Genomic DNA, 19,421 nt, shown 5'->3' with positions numbered 1-19,421 from the left:
GAAATAATTCAGAGCTTCTGTAATCAAAAGCAGATGCATCTGCAGAGCGCTGTTCTCACACACAAACACACATGCTCAAATTAGCCATGTCTGCACAAAAAAACACACAGGAGCAAGCAGAAACACACAAACGGAATTCACATAAACACAAAAATAAAAATGAGAACCTGACAAGAGGGCAGCGCTAAAATCATAAAACATACCATGCCTTGTTACACTGACATTATTTTCTCTGGGAAAGACTGATTAAAAGACGTTGCATACATCGACAAATGCCTCTACTTATGGGAACATACACACACAAGCTAACAAAGAAAATGAACATGCTAACTAGTCTATTCATACATGACTAAGCGTGACCAGGTTAATGTTGCCTGTCATCAAATTACAAACCAGGAGAGCAAAGCAGCTGTGAGTGGCAGTGTCTGAAAGCATTTAAAGTATGTCACGTTTGGCCTTAGTTGAGAGGCTGCTTAACTTCAGCACATTAACAAACACAGGGATCTAACAAGGAGCATAGTTCTACTCTAATTGTGTTGTGAAGGCAAACAAAACCAGTTATGAAGAAAGCTCAGCTTATCCACTGGGACTGCACAAGTTGTTGAACATGTCAACGCACATACGACATGAAGCAGGAACATTGTACAGCCCCTGCATCAGTACATCATCAGACATCTTTACACTGCACTCAGGAATTCTCATGTGCAAAATTAACTCAGCAAATGGGAAAATTGTTTTAGAGAATTTCTCAGGCCCCACTGGTCAGTAACAAGGGTGTGTGTGTCTGTGTGCGCTTGTGTTCATGCCTTATAACATTACAATTCTCAACTGCAAGCACGAGTAAGGGCAAAAATGTTAGATGTTAAAAGAAAATGTCATATTAACTGATACTGCTAACACACAAACACGACAAAGGCTTACCAAATACCATTTTATCATTACTCACTTAGAACAATAAACTGTTCAACATCCAAATATACCTGAGGTAAATGAAGTAAAAGAACAAAGCATTACAGTATTTGCTGTCCATTTTACCTGAGAATGCATGCATAATACACCCTAAAAACCATCAACTGTGTGTAATATCAGTACCACAACAGTAAAGGATATTGAATGACAATCAAATGATGTAGATAAGAGCATTGAGACACATGAAATTCCTCTGTTTTATTGCCAACAGGGGCCTGGACCTCAAAACGATGATGACAAATGTAATAATATAATTTGTTTCGCGATAAATATCATTGCACTACATGTTTTTGTGTCAATTGAGGTATTTTTGTTTACAATGTAACCTAAAACTCGTATGAAATGTTTAAGAATTTGCATTTACTTTATTTACTTATTTCACTCTATGCCTAATCATTATAAATATTCTTAATGTTCTCCGCCAACATCTCCGACAATAAAGAATCATTTTAACCAAAAGTAGCCATCTGGTTTCTTCAGCTGGGACTTGTAATAAATATGGACATATTTATTTTGATAATCTTTCAAATCAACAAGAATGGGAAATCCTATTAGTCTGTATTTTGTCCCTATATTTTTGTCCATATGGTGTAATTATCATTTTATCACCCAGGAAAGTACAAGAGGAATAACTTGAAATTGAAATCTGTTTTCTCTTAATTCCTTACTTACAAACTGAAAAATGACAGAAGTGAAAGGTTGATGGACAAGTGCGACAGTGTGACAAACCCTTCCAAAAGAAACAACACAGTACATTCAACAGCATCCTGAAGCTTTCATTATAACTGCCACCAAACACCACAAAGCACTTGTAATATATGCACTTGTAATCTACTTTATCAAATTCCACAGCACAACCATTCTTCTACATATCCTATACATCACTGCAGATGGAGATCACAGGTCTCTGACCTCTACTAATCAGTCAGTCCTCCTGCCTCCCATTCTGACCCTCAGAGACTCATCCTGTTGACCTTCAACCCCTTGTGAGGCCATTAGAGGGGATTTAAAGGTTCAAACAGAACTTTCAATATAAAGGTCATCTTGATAACACTCTCCCTCTGTGTTTGAGTGTGTGTTGAGTGTGCACAAGCATTGGCATGTGGATGAAATGTTACCTTGTTAACAAATTAAGCCAGGCTCCCACTAATCTTTTGGGTTAAGGAGGGACTTTCCAGCTCTAAATTTTGCACAAACACACATATGAACAACCACTCTGTGAAAAAACAGCTGATTGCTCTCCTGCCCATGTGTCACAGATAGAACATGCTCCTTATTCTGTAAACAGAGGACATCGCTCATAGAAAATTTTACTCTGCGAGAGGAAATCAGGTCAGTTAGTTGTGATATTTGTCTGTACAGTTTTCTGTGAAAGTGGGTGAGATGGGATATTTGATTTGTGCAGAGGTCTGTTCACGTGCCCACACATCTTGGATCTGAGCAGTTATTGTTCCACACAGTAATAAAACATTCCTCAAAATCCCACAGAAACAAAACTGGTTCAAGTATTAACACACAAAAATATCAAGTCATCATCTTTCTATCTCTGCACCCCTGTCTCTGTTTGCTGTCACATGTTTGGGATGCTTGTGCATGGAAACATAATCTGAGATATGATCTAGAGCAAAGTTTGCACATTTTCTGTCCTAACAAATCTGGTATTGAGGCAATGGGGGAGAAAATTGCCTGGCGGTGGTGGAAACAGAAAGAATGGCAAAGAGAGGGGGAAGTGAAGGCAACAATAACTTTAAGATGTTTGTTTTCGCTGTGAAAAGCCAGTCCAGTTCATGTGAGCTCTGACCACTTCAGCTGTGCCTGTGGTTCCTCTGTGAATTTGCAGCACTGTGCTACAGGATGTAGGATTTAGGAAGCCATTCTTTTTCTAAGGAGGAAGGCCTCTTCCTTGCCTTTTATGCTCACAAAGACAAGAAGGGGCTGGGTCAACTTTGCATCTCTCTCAAGAGTGCTCTGGTATCTGGGAAAAGTGTCTGCACGTGAGGACAAGGAGTGACCTCGTTGACTTGTTAAGGTTATTATTGTTAACAGGAACAAATGAAAAGTAGGGTAAAAAACCATTATTTTAATAGAAATAAAAGTAAAAATTAGGCTTTACATGCATACATTATATGGATTTTTATACGACTGTCCTAGGAGTGTGTGGTTGATACTTAAAGGTGATAAAATATGTGGAACATTTCTCAAAGGGAAATATCCAATGAATCTAAAAGTGCATTAAAAAGTTCTTACAAGAAGACTAACCTAGCTTATGTTGAGAAGGTGAGGAAGACTGTTCAGCCCCCCTATCCCAAAAAGAGAAGCTAATCCTTGGAAATCCACTGATAACCACAAAAATATGCTGTAACACAAAAAAGACTAAAGGCCTGATTTACTAAAGGTTTGCGCGTGTAAAAACATGCGCAAACTTGACTGCCCCCGCAAAAACACATTGAAGCATATCTACTAACAGGGCTCACCAAGGTTTGCGCCTCTCAGATGGGCAAAATAACTCGCGCAACCCATTTAGCGTGTTTGCCCCGATGAATACGCAATATGGGTGTTTCTGCCAGAACGCGCAAAATTATTGGGCGGAGTAAATGCAAATATTTATTTAGCACGTGCAATGTGATTTACCAAACCTGGAACTGATTGCGGTGACTGATATTGCATCTATATTTAACATGTCTGAAAAGCAGGTTTTAACTTCACACAAAACTGGCTGCAGTAGTTGTGGTGAGCAGGAGGAATAGGCACAACACAGAGAACCAATCTGTTCTGGTAACATCAATATTTTTGGAATGACGGAAGAAAAAAAAAAAAAAAAATTGAGACATATGTTGATCACCTCTGACACGCAAATCGATAACACGTGCATATTTTAGTGCGAGCAAGCACATTTGCGCCCGTTATTTGCGATCTTAGTAAATCGGGCCCTTAATATAACAAATATAAAGCAAGACAATAAAAAAACAAGTAAAAACAAACAAAACAAGCAAAACCACTTAAAAACCTCATCAATATTAAACCCAAATTGAAAACAAAAAGTCAATTGATGATGAATAGCTCAATTGCTTGTTTCTTTAAAATATAAAAAAGAAAAAAGAACAATAAAAAAATATTTTAAATAGAAGACCAACACCCTCCATTCTTTTTCTCAGAGCTTGCATACACACACACATTACCTGGAAGCATCTGGGATGTGAGTCAGTAACTTATACAAAGCCGCATTATGAACCCTGCAACATAGAGTGACATAATGCACCCATCAGGGGCCACATGTACAGGAAGAGTGTGTGCAGTGTGTGGATGTGGGCTCTAATTCACTTCTTAGTTTACAAAGGCTTTTCTAATCTCTGCATGTTGCACATGTGTTGGTGTTGTCGCTGCTAAAAGAGGAAATTATCGCCTCGTAAAATTATCATCATCGTCACAAACACAGTGGGGTTTATTTGAAGTGTCTGGGAGACGGGGATTTCCAAAACCACTGAAAAATGTCCTTTATCCCTGTCTGTCACTTCCTAATCTGCAAAATACTAGACGATAATGGATCCTTTTAGGGCCCATCTATCATACAAGACACTTGAGTAGATAGCTAATAAGACAGAGCAGTTCTTTATTTCACGCTTTATCAGCCAAATCCCCATAATGTCACTACCATTTGAACATATGGACAGAATTGAAACATACGCCGCCCTGAGGCCTAATTGATGCTCAAATCAGATAAAACACTTTATGCACTACCTAATCACTTAAAAATGTCGACAGTCTAATCTATACTAGTCTAAACTATGCATTAAGAGATTATCATACCGGTTTTCCTGATGTGAAAAACATCTTGTAGTTCCACTGCTTCCTGCTAAAAGTTATCTGATTAAAGCTTCCATTCCTTTAGTAATTAAAGTCACAAAATGAACCATGTAGGGCGACACCCTAAAAGATGACAAAAAGTAAGTTATCAAGAAGAGTCAGTGAGAAGTTTTCATTGGACAGATGGTTGCAGGATAAAGGAAAACACTTCAAACTTCACCAGAAGTGGAACGTCAAATATGTTCTATCACATAAAGCATGTAAGTAGGCCAGTGTTAAAGGTGTAACGTCAGAACAATATGGTCTACTGTAATCATCCAAGTATCTGTGGGAACTTGGGAAACATGTTACCGCAGTGGTTCCCAACCTTTTGTGGCTCATGACCCCATTTTAACATCACAAATTTCTGGCAACCCTGGACATTAAAAATGGAGACTTTTTTTTTTTTTTTTGCTCGAATTAATTTGCTTTTGATCATGTAATAGTTTGCTATACTATGTTGCAAATAAACATTAATTTTAGACAACATTTAGGCTATATAATGTATATTATTATGGACAGAGGCAGAAAACCTAGGTGTAGATTACTACACAAAGTGAGAATTTTATTTTCCTTGGTCAGGATATGGACAGTCAGTCCAGCTTGGATTTACAAGGCTGACAATTAATACTGAACAAACAAGAACTCAAATTATGAATTATGAAAGAGCTGCAGCATCTGAAACTGACCACAATGAACATTTGACAGATAAACAGAACCACAGTGCTTCAGCTTCAGCTTCAGAGTTTGTCTTCTCTCTCAACTCACAACATATTTTTTATTAGTAAGTTTTATTTTTATTTTTTCCAATTACTAGAAATTTCAGGCGACCCCATTTGAATTTCAGGCGACCCCACGTGGAGTCCTGACCCCAAGGTTGAAAAACACTGTGTTACTGTATGTTAGTTGCTGCATGTTAGACATTGATGCATCCATTATTAACCAATTCTTCAGTCTCCTTACTGGTAATAGTGAGATGGTCAGAATCGCTGAGTATGTTTAAATGCACACTCATATTCCACTATTACTCAGAATTTCTCAGGTGTCATATGAACAGCATGTTCAAACTGGATATTCAAAAATAGGTCTTTTTCCAGTATGAGCATTTTCTGATCCAGACATGTAGGTTGTGCAGATATTATTACCCCGCCCCTTGAAGGGGAGGCAAGGGATATTGTTTTTGCTTTGGTTTGTTTGTTGAATCCAGCAGCAAAACTATTGGTTGAATTCATACCAAATAGAGTTTATACATTGCCAGTGACCCAGAATAAATGTGGTTACATTTTGGGAACAGTAGGTCAAAGTTCTCATTTTTAATGATTTTTTAAACCTTTTTTTCTTCTCCCATTTACTTATAATGGGCAAAATTTCAAACGTCTATAAAAACATCAATTTTGTTTCAATTTACTTCAAACTTGGCACATATATAGAGGCAATTGATATGCTGACATCACCACATGCATAGATATGAAAACATCAGCTGGATCTATGCCAAAAAAAGCTACAATACATGCAAGGGGTGGGGTTTGTTGTCCCTGGCACCACTTGTTCAGAGAATACTTCTGGCTTGCACTTTTTACCCACGGCCCCTTTTTTTCAAGTAAAAACAAAGATCATCTCCAGCAGAGATGGATGCTCTAAAGAAAAGTTCATCTTTCCCATGAGAGGGAGAAACAAACCTACTGTCAGACATTATGATAGAGTATGTCAACAGGTTTATGGATATGAGGAATTGTTTAAAAGTTGAGAGGGTGTTTCTTCTTTGGCCACATGAACAGCTTATTCAGAGTATTGACTTTGTCCAAATAAGGGAAAATACAACAAAATACTGAACAGAAAACAGAAAACTAAAATAAAACTGAACACAAGTGCACATGTAAATGTAGTCACTAAGCCTTTTGTTCATGTTCTAATGCCGCTCCCTTTGTGAGTGCACTGTCCACTGTGATGCAGTGTTAATGTTATTGATTGAATGATTAACTTATATCATTAATGTGCATCAACTAGTCAATTAGGAAAATCTTCATCCAGGATGACCCTAGAACAATCGTCATTGTACAGCAAGTTGAGAGAGAAAAACCACCAGCAGTAAAAGGGCAAAAGAGGAGGAGATGAAAAAAGCATCTGCTCTTCCAGGAAAAAGGTTCAAGGATCGAAGTAAGGACAGAAGTATCTCAGACCTGGTGAATTTACAGCCAGATCCGATTCATGATCTGTTATTTCTATCAAACTTTCTTCATAAATTCAGCACCATAACAGGCCAGTACCATGTCAAGTATGGAAATATGGAGTAAATTTAGATCAGTTAAGAGAAGAATGAGCAGGAATCAGCTGAGGTCTGTACAGCTAAAGGAGACAGAGTTAAAACCACCTCTGCCATCGAATGAGAAATGTCTCCATTCACATAAACCTTAGACTTGTTGAAAGGCGCCACAGGCCACATCTTAACAGGAACATTAATCAGATAATGTTTAATGGAACAAATATGAAGCATGTGCCTATCTCATCTGTAATATCATGTGGTCTTGTGTTTTTCAGCACTGACTACACCCTCTCTCTTACCAAACAAACCAACTTATCTCTTGGGAGATAAGAATCTGTGAAACATTCTAAAAAAAGGTACAGTAAGTATGCTTGACATCTAAAAGCATAAGCTATGACATTTTTCTTCATGTGTGAGATGAAAATTAATTTGTCTGGCAACTTAACTTTTCTTGTTAAAAGGAACCATGATGTTTGTAGATGGGAATTTCTGATTTGAACCGGTAAAATTACCTACAGGTGTCATTATTAACACCAATAGGAACCTCATGGGAGCAACAAAACCGACGCACAAAACAACATTTTCTTTTTTCCAACAGTTTTATAAAACTGATCAGGATTGTTGATGACTTTTACACACTGTAGGTTAGGGATGGGAATTGATAAGAATTTAACAATTCTGATTCCATTATCAGAATTGATTTGAATTGATTGAACACTTATCGATTCTCATTGGGTGAGGGAATTGTTTGCATTAACTGTCTTTTATATTTCCATCTCTGCACAGAAAATATAACATACACAGTATGCACAAAAAATAATAACAGGTAATGCTGGGCCCGTTTCAGGGTGGGGTGGGGGGTCGTCACACCATACAACCATACAAAGTGAAAGTGAAACTTCAGATGCTTTACTAATTCCTCTGTGTCTCCTGCTGTTGTGCACCTCATTTTACTTTTCCCTACCTTCTGAAACTTTTATTTGAGGGGGCAGGACATTTGTTACCCCCCTTAGAACCAGGCCCGGATGAAACCCTGGTGTTTGCTCTGCCGCTAGATTCACAAGTGTCACAAAGTAGTGTATCAAACACGTGACATTCCTGCAAATGAATTGCATGCTGTGTGGACAAACGTATTAGACTATTGGATATATTTCCCCCCTTTGAAGAAATGGAAGCTTTGCAAGTGTTACCAGTGGCCCTGGTGTTATCTTTTCATGTGAAATATAGTCATACTTTGGAGCATTTCTGCCTCGACACCATGTTGGCTACGTTCTAAACCAAAACAATGCAACGTACATGTGACGTCATCACACATGCGCAACGAAGGCAGAATCGGTGAACAGAATCATTAAGCAGGTGGGCAAACAATCCCAAGGAATTGAGCTACTAGGAACTGGTTCTCAAAAAGAACTGGTTCTCGATTCCCATCCCTACTGTAGGTGTTTTTATTTTAGCCTAATATTAATTCTCACAACTATACATTTTTCCGAAGTACTGTTTTTGTCATGAGTGTCTTCACACAGATTACAAATAATATGTGACAAGAATTTGACTTTTAACCCTTTATTGGGCAAGTGAGTATTTTTGGTAATTTCCACATACATTACAAGATAGTGACAGCAACAGTTCTAAAACACATGTTCCTTTAATCTTACATGTGCTTTTATTGTATTTTTTATATTTACTTCTTGAATTTTTATTTTTTATTTTTTGTCACTTACAGGTAAGGAACCAAATATAGTAACTTCACTGACCTAGATTTTCTACATAACAATGAAAAATTTAGAACAGTTTCACAAAAGTAATAAAGTTTTGTTTGGTACTCCAATTACATACTGAATTTCAAAGTATTTCTATGAGTGTCCTATAAAGGGTTAACAATGAATAAAGAATTGAAAAATGCAGCAAATCACTCAACAGGTCATAGGAGTGAATAGATTTTTTTGTCATTTTTAGCCACAAGGTGAAATATATGAAACATAGTATGATGGCACATATAAGTGATTTAGAAGAACTTACCACATTTACCATTTTTTTCATATTTTGGATGTTGTTTTGACCACAGTGGTACAGTGGTTATTAGTATCCCCTCACAGCAGGGATGTTTGATTCCAGTGGCAGCTGTGTGGAGTTTGTTTGTTCTCCTTGAGTCTGCATGGGTTCTCCTGCTTCCTCCTAACATCCAAAGACTTCCACTTCATAGGCTAATTGTTCAATCTAAATAGTAGGTGTGCATATGAGAGTGAATGGTTGTTCGTTTGTATAGTATGTCAACCCTGTGATGAACTGGTGACATGCCCAGTCCCCCCCACCCCCCTTTTTGCACATTGGTAGCTGGGATAGAATCTGGCACCCTCCATGAACAGCTCAGAAAATCTATGGATAGATGATGTTTTGACCTTCAGTTTCACACAGCTGCTAGCATCTATTACGTTCATGCAGGTAATTCAGAGTTTTTTAAAGTTATGAGTGTGTTACAAGCTGAATTTGAAATACGAGACTCTTATGAGTTCATGTGAAAATATTCTTGTATGAGGCTCAGTGACTTGAAGGACAAGACATGGAGTCCATTTCCAAACAGGTGGGGCTATCAGAGAGTGATCAGCTTCTATGATTCAGGTTCTCGTCATATTAATAAACGACAGGAAGTACAGTGTAGCGCTTTACCTCGGTACTGCACATGAGTACATAAAACTCAAAGTAACATAAGATCCCGGAGTATGTATTTTGGAAAATTGAGAGGATTTATGTGAGTGATCTAACTCTGAAAATGACATGGCACAAATCGGTTTGATGTACAAGTGCAAATGTGCATTGCTATAGGTATGAATTATTCTAGTGCAAAATACTGACAATATTTCATGTTTTAGTGGTATTTATTCATCACGCCCCCAATGTCTAAAGTGATTTAAGACAAGACACACAAAAAGATGGTTCAAGGCTCATATCTGACAATGGCTCTGGTGACCTCACCATCACCTCATTAAAACAACACAAAACAAGTGGTGCCAGGCACAACAAACCCCGCCCCTCAAATGTATTGTAGCGTATTTTGTTATCGATCCAGCTGATGTCATCATGTCTATGCATGTGCTGAGGTCAGCATATCAATTTCCTCTATATACGTGCCAAGTTTGAAGTAAATTGAAACAAATTTGATGTTTTATAGACATTTGAAATTTTGCCCATTTTATGTAAATGGGGGAAAAAAGATTTGCAAAAATTTGTAAAAAATTTGAACTTTGACCTACTTTTCCCAAAATGTAATGACATCTATTCTGGGTCACTGGCAATCTATAAACCCAATTTTGTATGAATTCAACTAATAGTTTTCCTACTACATACATTTGGAATTTTGCCCATTATAATTAAATGGGAGAAAAAAAGGTTTAAAAAAAAAAATCATAAAAAATTTGAACTTTGACCTACTTTTCCCAAAATGTAATCACATCTATTCTGGGTCACTGGCAATCTATAAACCCAATTTTGTATGAATTCAACTAATAGTTTTGCTGCTAGAGTGTTAACAAATTAAGAAACAAACAAAGAAACAAACCAGACCAAAAACAACATCCCTTGCCTCCCCTTTGGGGGCGGGGTAATAAACAGTAACCTGAACCTTCCCAGCAATCACATCATTCTATAAAATAAAGAATCTAAGGCGCAGATTACCAGAAAGTAAATAGAAGAGTTAACCTGCATCTGAATGTAACTCACAATAAAATGTCTCAACCAATGAGCTGAAATTCTCACAGACTATCAACCGTGCTGCTAATGGTTACGGAATACAAAAATAACATCAAAACCGTGTAAGAGTCAATATTCATTCATGTTCTGAGATGGATTATTTTAAAACCTCAATGACCGGTTGGGTTATTTTAAGTATTTACCCAAACAAATCTGTTGCCAGTGTTTTTCTATAATTTGCCAAACTACAACAACTCTGTCTGATTTCATGATGAATATCAGTTCAGGAACAGCCAGTCCTGTAGTTTGATAGAAAAGAACAACTAACTAATTACTCCAGCACTGATTTGATCTTTATTTGAGTTGGATGAATTTTCATGAGAACAAACTGTCTCCTACAAAAGTATAAGAAAAGAAACAAAACAGAAGGCAGAAGAGCCATTTAAAAGAGTCACTTTAGACAGTTTATTGACCAGATTAATAACTCAATAAGCACATGAAGTCCAAATGTATAAATAAGTCAATCATGAGTAAATACAGAAGGACCAGACACAAACTGTACTGGTTAGATCTATGTGTGTTTGTATTAGAGAATCAAGAGGTGGGCTTTAATGGCAAAAATATAATAAAGTGCATTAAAAATATACCCTTAAACTTCAGATTTTATGTATATATAAATATAAACCTCTCTCTTACGTGGCTATGTGGAATGCAAATATGTCCCCCTCTGATAGTAACATGCAGTGTTTATCTATAAGATTAAAACAGCATCAGCAGTAGATTTAGGTAAAAATAAATCTAAATACCATACATTTTCTAGATTCTTAAATGCATCATACAAAGATAGTTATGTTTCCATCACTTTAGGAGATTGCACAACCACAGCATACCTAAATCCAAGCTTATCCAAAGCATAACTAACCTTCATAGTGTTGTAAAATGTTATTATGTACACTGTGAGATCCTGCATTTTCTCCCCTAAGAGTGCCCATAAGTAACTGTAGAAACAGATTTATTTCCCCATAACACAGACACACCCAGACTCAGAATTACACTGTTCTGTAATGTAACACAAACACAGACACACAATATAATCACAGAGGGTTGTAATAACAGTAAACTACCGAGTGCCAAGTAAACCATGAACTAACACTATATTTTCTTTTTAAAATGGACAAAAACAAGTCTTGCACCTGTCCTTTGTAAGTAAAGCCAAAAACTGACAAAGAGGACAGCTGAAGGAAAAGGTGGCCAAAACTTCACTTTTCACTTCAGACTAATATTTAAAAAAAAAAAAAAAAGTCATAAATCTAATGACACCATCAGTACTGTCTTTATTATCCTCTTTCAGGCAAATTGGCAGTCGCTGGTGGAAGTGTAGGTCAAGGTCCTGAGAGCGAGACTAACAGATTTTTCTACGGGGCATCTTCTCTGGCTCCGGTCGACATTCCTCTTCTTCTGGGACTCCTCCATTCCTCATTTCCCCCTCCCTCCATCAGTCTCCACCTCCCACCTCCTTGTCAGACAGACGTATCCATTACACCATCCTTTTCCAAACCACAAATGACATTTATGACTCACCAATTTCACAGTTAAATGGATAAATTTCACATTCGCCATAACAATGCACCTTAGGGAGGAAACCAATCTGAAGGATAATACACTCTGTTAGCGCCGACCATGAGGTAGTGAATGTGCACAAAGTTATCGCGGGACAAAGGACATGTTTTATGTGCCAGATCTAGGGTGCAGCTGTGATAAGTCTGAATGAAATGCCTTCAGAGTGATACTTGGACCACAGGGAATTGAAAAGAGCTTTACCATGCTCAACCACTATTTAATCCTCTACTTTCTTGCACAGTTGGGAACACACACAGGCAGAAAGTGGGGCATACCTGCCACACCACTTGACTATCAAGGTCAGGAAAGTATTATCTTTGCCACCCTGAGGTGCCTGTGAAAATAAAGATTTGCAAACACAATCACACCTCTTCCAAATGTAGGAATTTTTACAGCACTGAGGACAGGGGTCGCACAGGTTTTCCTACCCAGGGTGCATTGCTTGGATGGTGGCCAGTTTCAGTGACATGGTCAGCTGTTGTCTCAGTGGGAGGGATACTGGGGGAGGTCAATCTACAGGAGCAGGACTAGACCAAATTACAAGCACCCTTGTCAGCACTTAGGGTAGGAGGTCCAGCAGATCAAGTCTCCATCGTGTTTTTCAGCTTTCAATAGACAATACACACACATTCCTCAGGCTGTAGGAGGATGAACTGTCATTACTGCTGCTTCCTCCATTTAGGAGTTGGGTTAACTCTCCCCACAGTTCACCCTTCCCTGGAACACTGCAGCCAGGCTGAGAGTGGGAAACTGGCACTGGACTTGCTCGGAGTCTTGCCTTTCCCACCAGCTACTGAACTGCCTTTTTCAATCCCTCCGTCCAACATCCCACACACAAACTCTCACTCCAGGAATCCACTAATCTGCCCATCCTCCTCCTCCTCCTCCAGGAATTACACATGACTCATACTGGCCAGATTAAATGACCGCCAAGAGAGAAAAGGTCCATTCTGTTGATATATTTTATAAACAGACGGGAAATTGATTAAGGTTTAAATGATGAAAAGAAAAACTGGAGTAAGGGTGAGGACAAATTTGCCTATTATTATCCTGCCCCCTGAAGGGGAGGCAAGAGGTATTGTTTTTAGTTCGATTTGTTTGTTTGTTTGTTAACACTCCAGCAGCAAAATTAGTGGTTGAATTCATACCAAATTGGATTTATAGATTGCCAGTGACCCAGAATAGATGTCATTACATTTTGTGAAAAGTAGGTCAAAGTTCAATTTTTTAATGCATTTTTAAAGCCTTTTTTTCCCCATTTACTTATAATGGGCAAAATTTCACATGTCTGCAGCTGCAAAATTATTGGTTGAATTCATACCAAATTGGGTTTATACATTGCCAGTAACCTAGAATAAATGTGGTTACGTTTTGGGAAAAGTAGGTCAAAGTTCTAATTTTTTATGAATTTTTAAAATCTTTTTTCCCCCCATTTATTGAGAATACGTGAAATTTCAAATGTCTATAAAAACATGAAATTTGTTTCAATTTACTTCAAACTTGCTACATATATAGAGGTAATTGATATGCTGACATCACCAAATGCATAGACATGATGACATTAGTTGGATCAATGCCAAAATAAGCTACAATACATGCAATGGGGGGGGGGGAGTTGGCACCACTTGTTAAAAAATTGTTCAGTCTCCTTACTGGTAATTGTGAGATGGTCAAAATCACTTTCTTAAGAAACTGAATGTTACTTTTGTTAGTACACTTGTTACTATCTGTATCCCTACTGATGCTTGAATTACATTGTGCTGGCGACTCACAAATAACAATCTGACAGTTTGTCATGCTCTCCGGACTTAAGGTTATCACAAAGTTAAGCATGGTGTTTACACTTTGTTTTCCTTTTTGACCTTACTTTAGCCTCACTGATTGTGAAGGAGCCTAAACAAGGAGAGGAGGAGACTCTGAAGGAGGCTCTGATATGCAGCCAACGTCACCTTCCTGTGTATATGAAGACAATGAAATGTAAACACACCAACACTGTTCCTTGAGTTAGCATCAGAAAAAACACTGATTCCTCATACCAGATTAATGCAGGTGCAGATTACACAAACAATAAGCAAATAAACACATTAGGTTAAGATTAATAAGTTGAATCGCCAAATCTGATCGGTGGATATGTAACCAATGTGTAATTGTAAGTTTTATATTTCACCAAATCTGTGTTCCATGTCTGCTTATATTATTTTTCTATTACTTTTAAGTGATTACACTTATTTTTGCATTTTGATGAGCTTTTATTTTGGTAAGTTATATCAATGTCGCATGACCTCTGCCCTTGCAGTGTCATAATTTCCTGTAAATTTACACTTCCCTCCTCACTCAGTTTCTGGACCACTTGAGGTGTGCTTGTGAAAAGTGGTCATGAGAGATTATTAATTTTTATACAGAATAAATCACCCTGTTGGAAAGGCAGAAGTTGTTCTTTTATCTGTGAATCACCATTATCAGCCCATATCGGCCTTGTTGACTGGCATCAGCTTAATAGAATGATTCACCAATGGTAGGGCATGATGCTGTGCTGTATTTCATATATGTATATGATTAGATTTGTGCTCATTCAGAAGGAAAGAAGGGATGCATGGATTATAACAGTGTTTTTCAACCTTGGGGTCGGGACCCCACGTGGGGTCGCCTGGAACTCAAATGGGGTCACCTGAAATTTCTAGTAATTGATAAAAATAAAAACAAAAACTTACTAATAAAAAAATATATTGTGAGTTGAGAGAGATGATCCCAATGCATAAAAGACAAACTGAAGCTGAAACTGAAGCACTGTGGTACTGTTTATCTTTCAAATGTTCTTTGTGGTCGGTTTCAGATGCTGCAGCTCTTTCATAATTCGTAGTTTGAGTTATTGTTTGTTCAGTATTAATTGTCAGCCTTGTAAATCCAAGCTGGACTGACTGTCCATATCCTGACCAAGGAAAATAAAATTCTCACTTTGTGCGGTAATCTACACCTGGCTTTTCTGCCTCCATCCATAATAATATACATTATATAGCCTAAATGTCATCTAAAATTAACCTTTATTTGCAGCACAGTATAGCAAACTATTACATGATCAAAAACAAATTCATTTTACCAAAAAAAAAAAAGTCTCTGTTTTGAATGTCTGGGGTCGTCAGAAATTTGTGATGTTAAAATGGTGTCACGAGCCAAAAAAGGTTGAGAACCATGGGATTATAAAATACCAGGCTGATGCCAATACCAGTATTCAAAATGACACTTTGGCCAACATGGATGCTACTTTCTGTTTTTGTTTCTTGCTGAATATCCTCCACTGCCATCTGTGAAAAGACATCTTATATGCTAACGCCAGTATTGGCTGATATCAGCAAACAACAGCAGATACCGATGTGCAGCCGATATATCAGTGCATCTCTAAAAGAAGGATGATCTGTGCATCAATAGACTTGTAATACTGGACATAATGAATGAGGAAATCTATGTTCCTGACATGTTTATAAACTTCCTGTTGTGAATGTCCATCAGTGGATAGAAAATATGCAAATAAATCCTGAATGTTAAATGATTCCACTTTCTCTGGTGTCATCTGATCACTAACAGGATGATGTCCAACCAAATATACACCTCTCTCTCTCCTCCCCTCTCCTCTCATGGGGTTGTTCTATTCCAGATGTCTTTTGTCTGCCTCATGTATGTGTTTCAAAATCTAACAGGCGATAGATAAAAGTTGCTTCAGCTGTTTAGTTTAACCGGATGTTGTCTGATCCTTGAAAAGGGAGATGAATTACATTCACGACTAATGAAAGAAGATAATGCCCATCTGGAAAAGGACATGTCAAAGCCACTCTGCTACATTATCAACCAGTACTGACAGTAGATGGATGTATAAGCCCGGCAAGCCTTGAAAACTACATTTTTGTTGGTATTTAATGGTGACAGCTCACAGCCACAATCCATCACATCTAGAAATGTATCCTTAAACACCCCGGAAAATGGAGACACTCCCACAGAATAACACCATGGCTCCCTTGTGAGGTGTAAATTTTCTCTGAAATATCACACAACACTCTGTTGTGCAAGAATACTAAACATTTATGAGCCTTTTTTTCCATATCTACCACAGTGAATGCTGTACATCAATGGTTCTTCTCCATCACCTGGATTTCCACTTCAGAGTCAGAAACATAAGTCTCCACCCAAACTTTAAGACTGAGCAGTATAATGAAAAACCACCCATAAACATGCAGAACAGTAACTGTTTAAATAGGTTTGTTCTAAAATCTCCACTTCTGTCCAGTCTGATTGATGAGCAGTGGAAGAACAATGAAAATACTCCAGTAAAAGTTGCACATTCAGAACATTTTCTTCAATTAAAGTATGCAAGTATCAATAAAATCCACTTAAAATATGAAAATTAAAGCAATCCCTGTGCAATAAAATGGTCCATGTGAGGGTTTTACAATTATATGTCATGTTTTTGGAGTCATATTACTGTTCAATTAATCTGATACTGCATTTTGCTTCTGTACATGTTTAAGGTTCAGCCCATACTAACTAGTTGATTTGTTTACAAAATCCCTGTTTACAGCTTTGAGATAATGCATTTTCTATCATTTCCAGGAGAATAAAAAAATATAATATAATATAATTTATATAATTTATTGAACTTAAAAAGTAGCCATGGAGGAAAATGTCATCATTCAGATAATTACAATCTTCCAAAATCAGTGCGTTTGGAGATACATGGTTTTCAATAGTTGTAATGTGAAAAGTAAATACAGCCCAGACAAATATAGTGAAATAGGAAGTACATTTGTCTGGAAAATAAATAAATAAATAAATAAATAAATAAATAAATAAATAAATAGATTGCCTTTAACTTTGATTACATTGGACATTATTCGGTATGGTATTCATTATGCCTTGTAATGATTGTGCAATGCCACAATAAATGTTCCAAAATTTATTTCCATCATGCTGGATTAATTTTTGCCAACATCTTGTATTAATGATGGAAGAATCACATTGCTTTGTAAAAATGTTCTCAAGAACATCCCAAAGATTCTCAATGGGGTTCAGGTCTGGACTCTGTGGCGGCCCATCCAAGTCTGAAAATGACATCTCATGCTCATTGAACCACTCGTTCACAACTTCAACCTGATTAATTCTTGTATTGTCCAGTCTTTATGTTCCCTGGTAAACATATGTACCTATTGGGCAAGATAAGATTAGATAAGATAAGATAAGATAAGATAAGATAAGATAAGATAAGATAAGATAAGATAAGATAAGATAAGATAAGAATTTCCCCATGTGGGACAAGTAAAGTCATATCTTATCTTATCTTATCTTATCTTGGTTAATTCCAGTTGGGAACTTTTTATTTTGACCAGTCAGTGTATGTATATAAGTACAGTACATGAGTAAAAGTACACTGTTGCCCATAAAGTTGGAATAAAACTTCTTCTTACTTCTTCTCATGAAATGATTACGACAATGTGAGTTATTCTTGATAGATAAAGTCTAACTGGGACTCAGTATGTAATCGTTGCACCAGGTCAAAGGTGATTATTGATGTGTGTAAATAGGAATAAAAAGAGGAATGTGTTCATATCCAAATCACATGCCACTGATATTTCCTTTTTATGTACTTGTCATGTAACTCATAGCAGTTGAAGCAGCAAGTATGAGTATCACCCACAATTAAAGATTGCTCAATGCACATCTCTGTACAGCACTGGTGTCAAACATGCGGCCCGGGGGCCAAATCCGGCCCTCCAAAGGGTCCAGTCCGACCCTTGGGATAAATTTGTGAAATGCAAAAATTACACTGAAGATATTAACAATCAGTGGTGTTAAAATCATTTTAATTCAGGCTCCACATACAGACAAATATAATCTCATGTGGGTCAATCCAGTAAAATACTATGGTAGTAACCTATAAATAATGACTAACGCAAATTTTCTCATCTTTTTAGTGTAAAAAAAAAAGGAAAATTACATGAAAATGTTTACATCGACAAACTTTCCTTTTTCTAAAAATGTGAATAACCTGAATAAATATGAACAATCTGAAATGTCTTAAGAGATTTAAGTGAAATTTTACCAATATTCTGCCTGTTGGGAAATATTTTGTGTTTTTGTAATTGTTAAGTAAGCTGTAACGTGCATGTGATAAACTGAGGCAGAATATTGTTAAAATTGCACCTGTTTTTCTTAAGACATTTGAAGTTGTCCATGTTATTCAGATTTTTAAAGTAATGTTATAGATGTAAACACTGACATCATTTAATTTTACTTTAATTTCACTGTTATTATTTTACTGGTCTGGCCCACTGGAGATCTTATTGGGGTGAATGTGGCCCCTGAACTAAAATGAGTTTGACACCCCTGCTGTACAGTATTCTCTACTATCCCCCTCCTCTCTCTCTCTTTCTCTCTCTCTCTCTCTCTTACAAACTTCTGCTACTGTACACCCCTCTGCCCCACCCTCTCCCTCTCCCTCTGCTCCTCTGAAGCAGAAGTGGAGGAGGCTGGACTGGGAGCACATCCACCACAATGTTTGGATCCCCATGGCCAAAAGAAAATAACTGTCCTCAGCCTCACAAAAAACACAAATCATAGTATTAAATAAAATACAAAACCATTAATAAACATCAAACTTAAGCAGTAAGTTGGACCACAAAAAGCACATGAGCGCGTTAGGAAAGTCTGGAACAATCTCTGTCTCATCGTCTCAAACCCTTTTTCTTACTCATGTGCTAACTTTTACGCACAATACCCATCATTTCAACCAAGAACGTAGCATATCCCTCAAGCACCTACCTCAGCCTTTGTCAGGTCCAAACTTGAGCAGACAGCCGCCAGCAGGAACAGGGTGCCGGACGGTAACAGCATCGTGGCGGTGCGCAGTGGAAACACGGTGCGCGCAAGAACCACCTGTGGACCGCTGCTTGTCCTGTTTTTTCCTCAGGTAATTCTCGACTTATCGGGAGAGCTCGGGCAGCACCGTTGGCTGCATCTTTGTCCGAGACGATATGAGGTTCTGATCAATGTA

The 19,421-nt window shown here is 37.5% G+C and overlaps 1 protein-coding gene across 2 annotated transcripts in view; it reads right to left on the bottom strand.

The window, feature by feature from the left end:
* Positions 1–19,401, bottom strand: part of col4a1 (collagen, type IV, alpha 1) — a 60,182-nt gene extending 40,781 nt beyond the window's left edge. For both annotated transcript variants that reach the window (XM_030124480.1, XM_030124481.1), the window contains exon 1: positions 19,190–19,401. In XM_030124480.1, the coding sequence (XP_029980340.1) occupies positions 19,190–19,261 (72 nt within the window). In that variant the 5' untranslated portion in view covers positions 19,262–19,401. The remainder of the gene's footprint in view (positions 1–19,189) is intronic.
* Positions 19,402–19,421: the final 20 nt, after the last annotated feature.

This window comes from Sphaeramia orbicularis, chromosome 21 (assembly GCF_902148855.1).
Source record: "Sphaeramia orbicularis chromosome 21, fSphaOr1.1, whole genome shotgun sequence".
NCBI classification, from domain to species: Eukaryota; Metazoa; Chordata; class Actinopteri; order Kurtiformes; family Apogonidae; genus Sphaeramia; species Sphaeramia orbicularis.
Note: the sequence above shows the minus strand (reverse complement) of the source record. Positions and strands in the feature narration are given on the sequence as shown.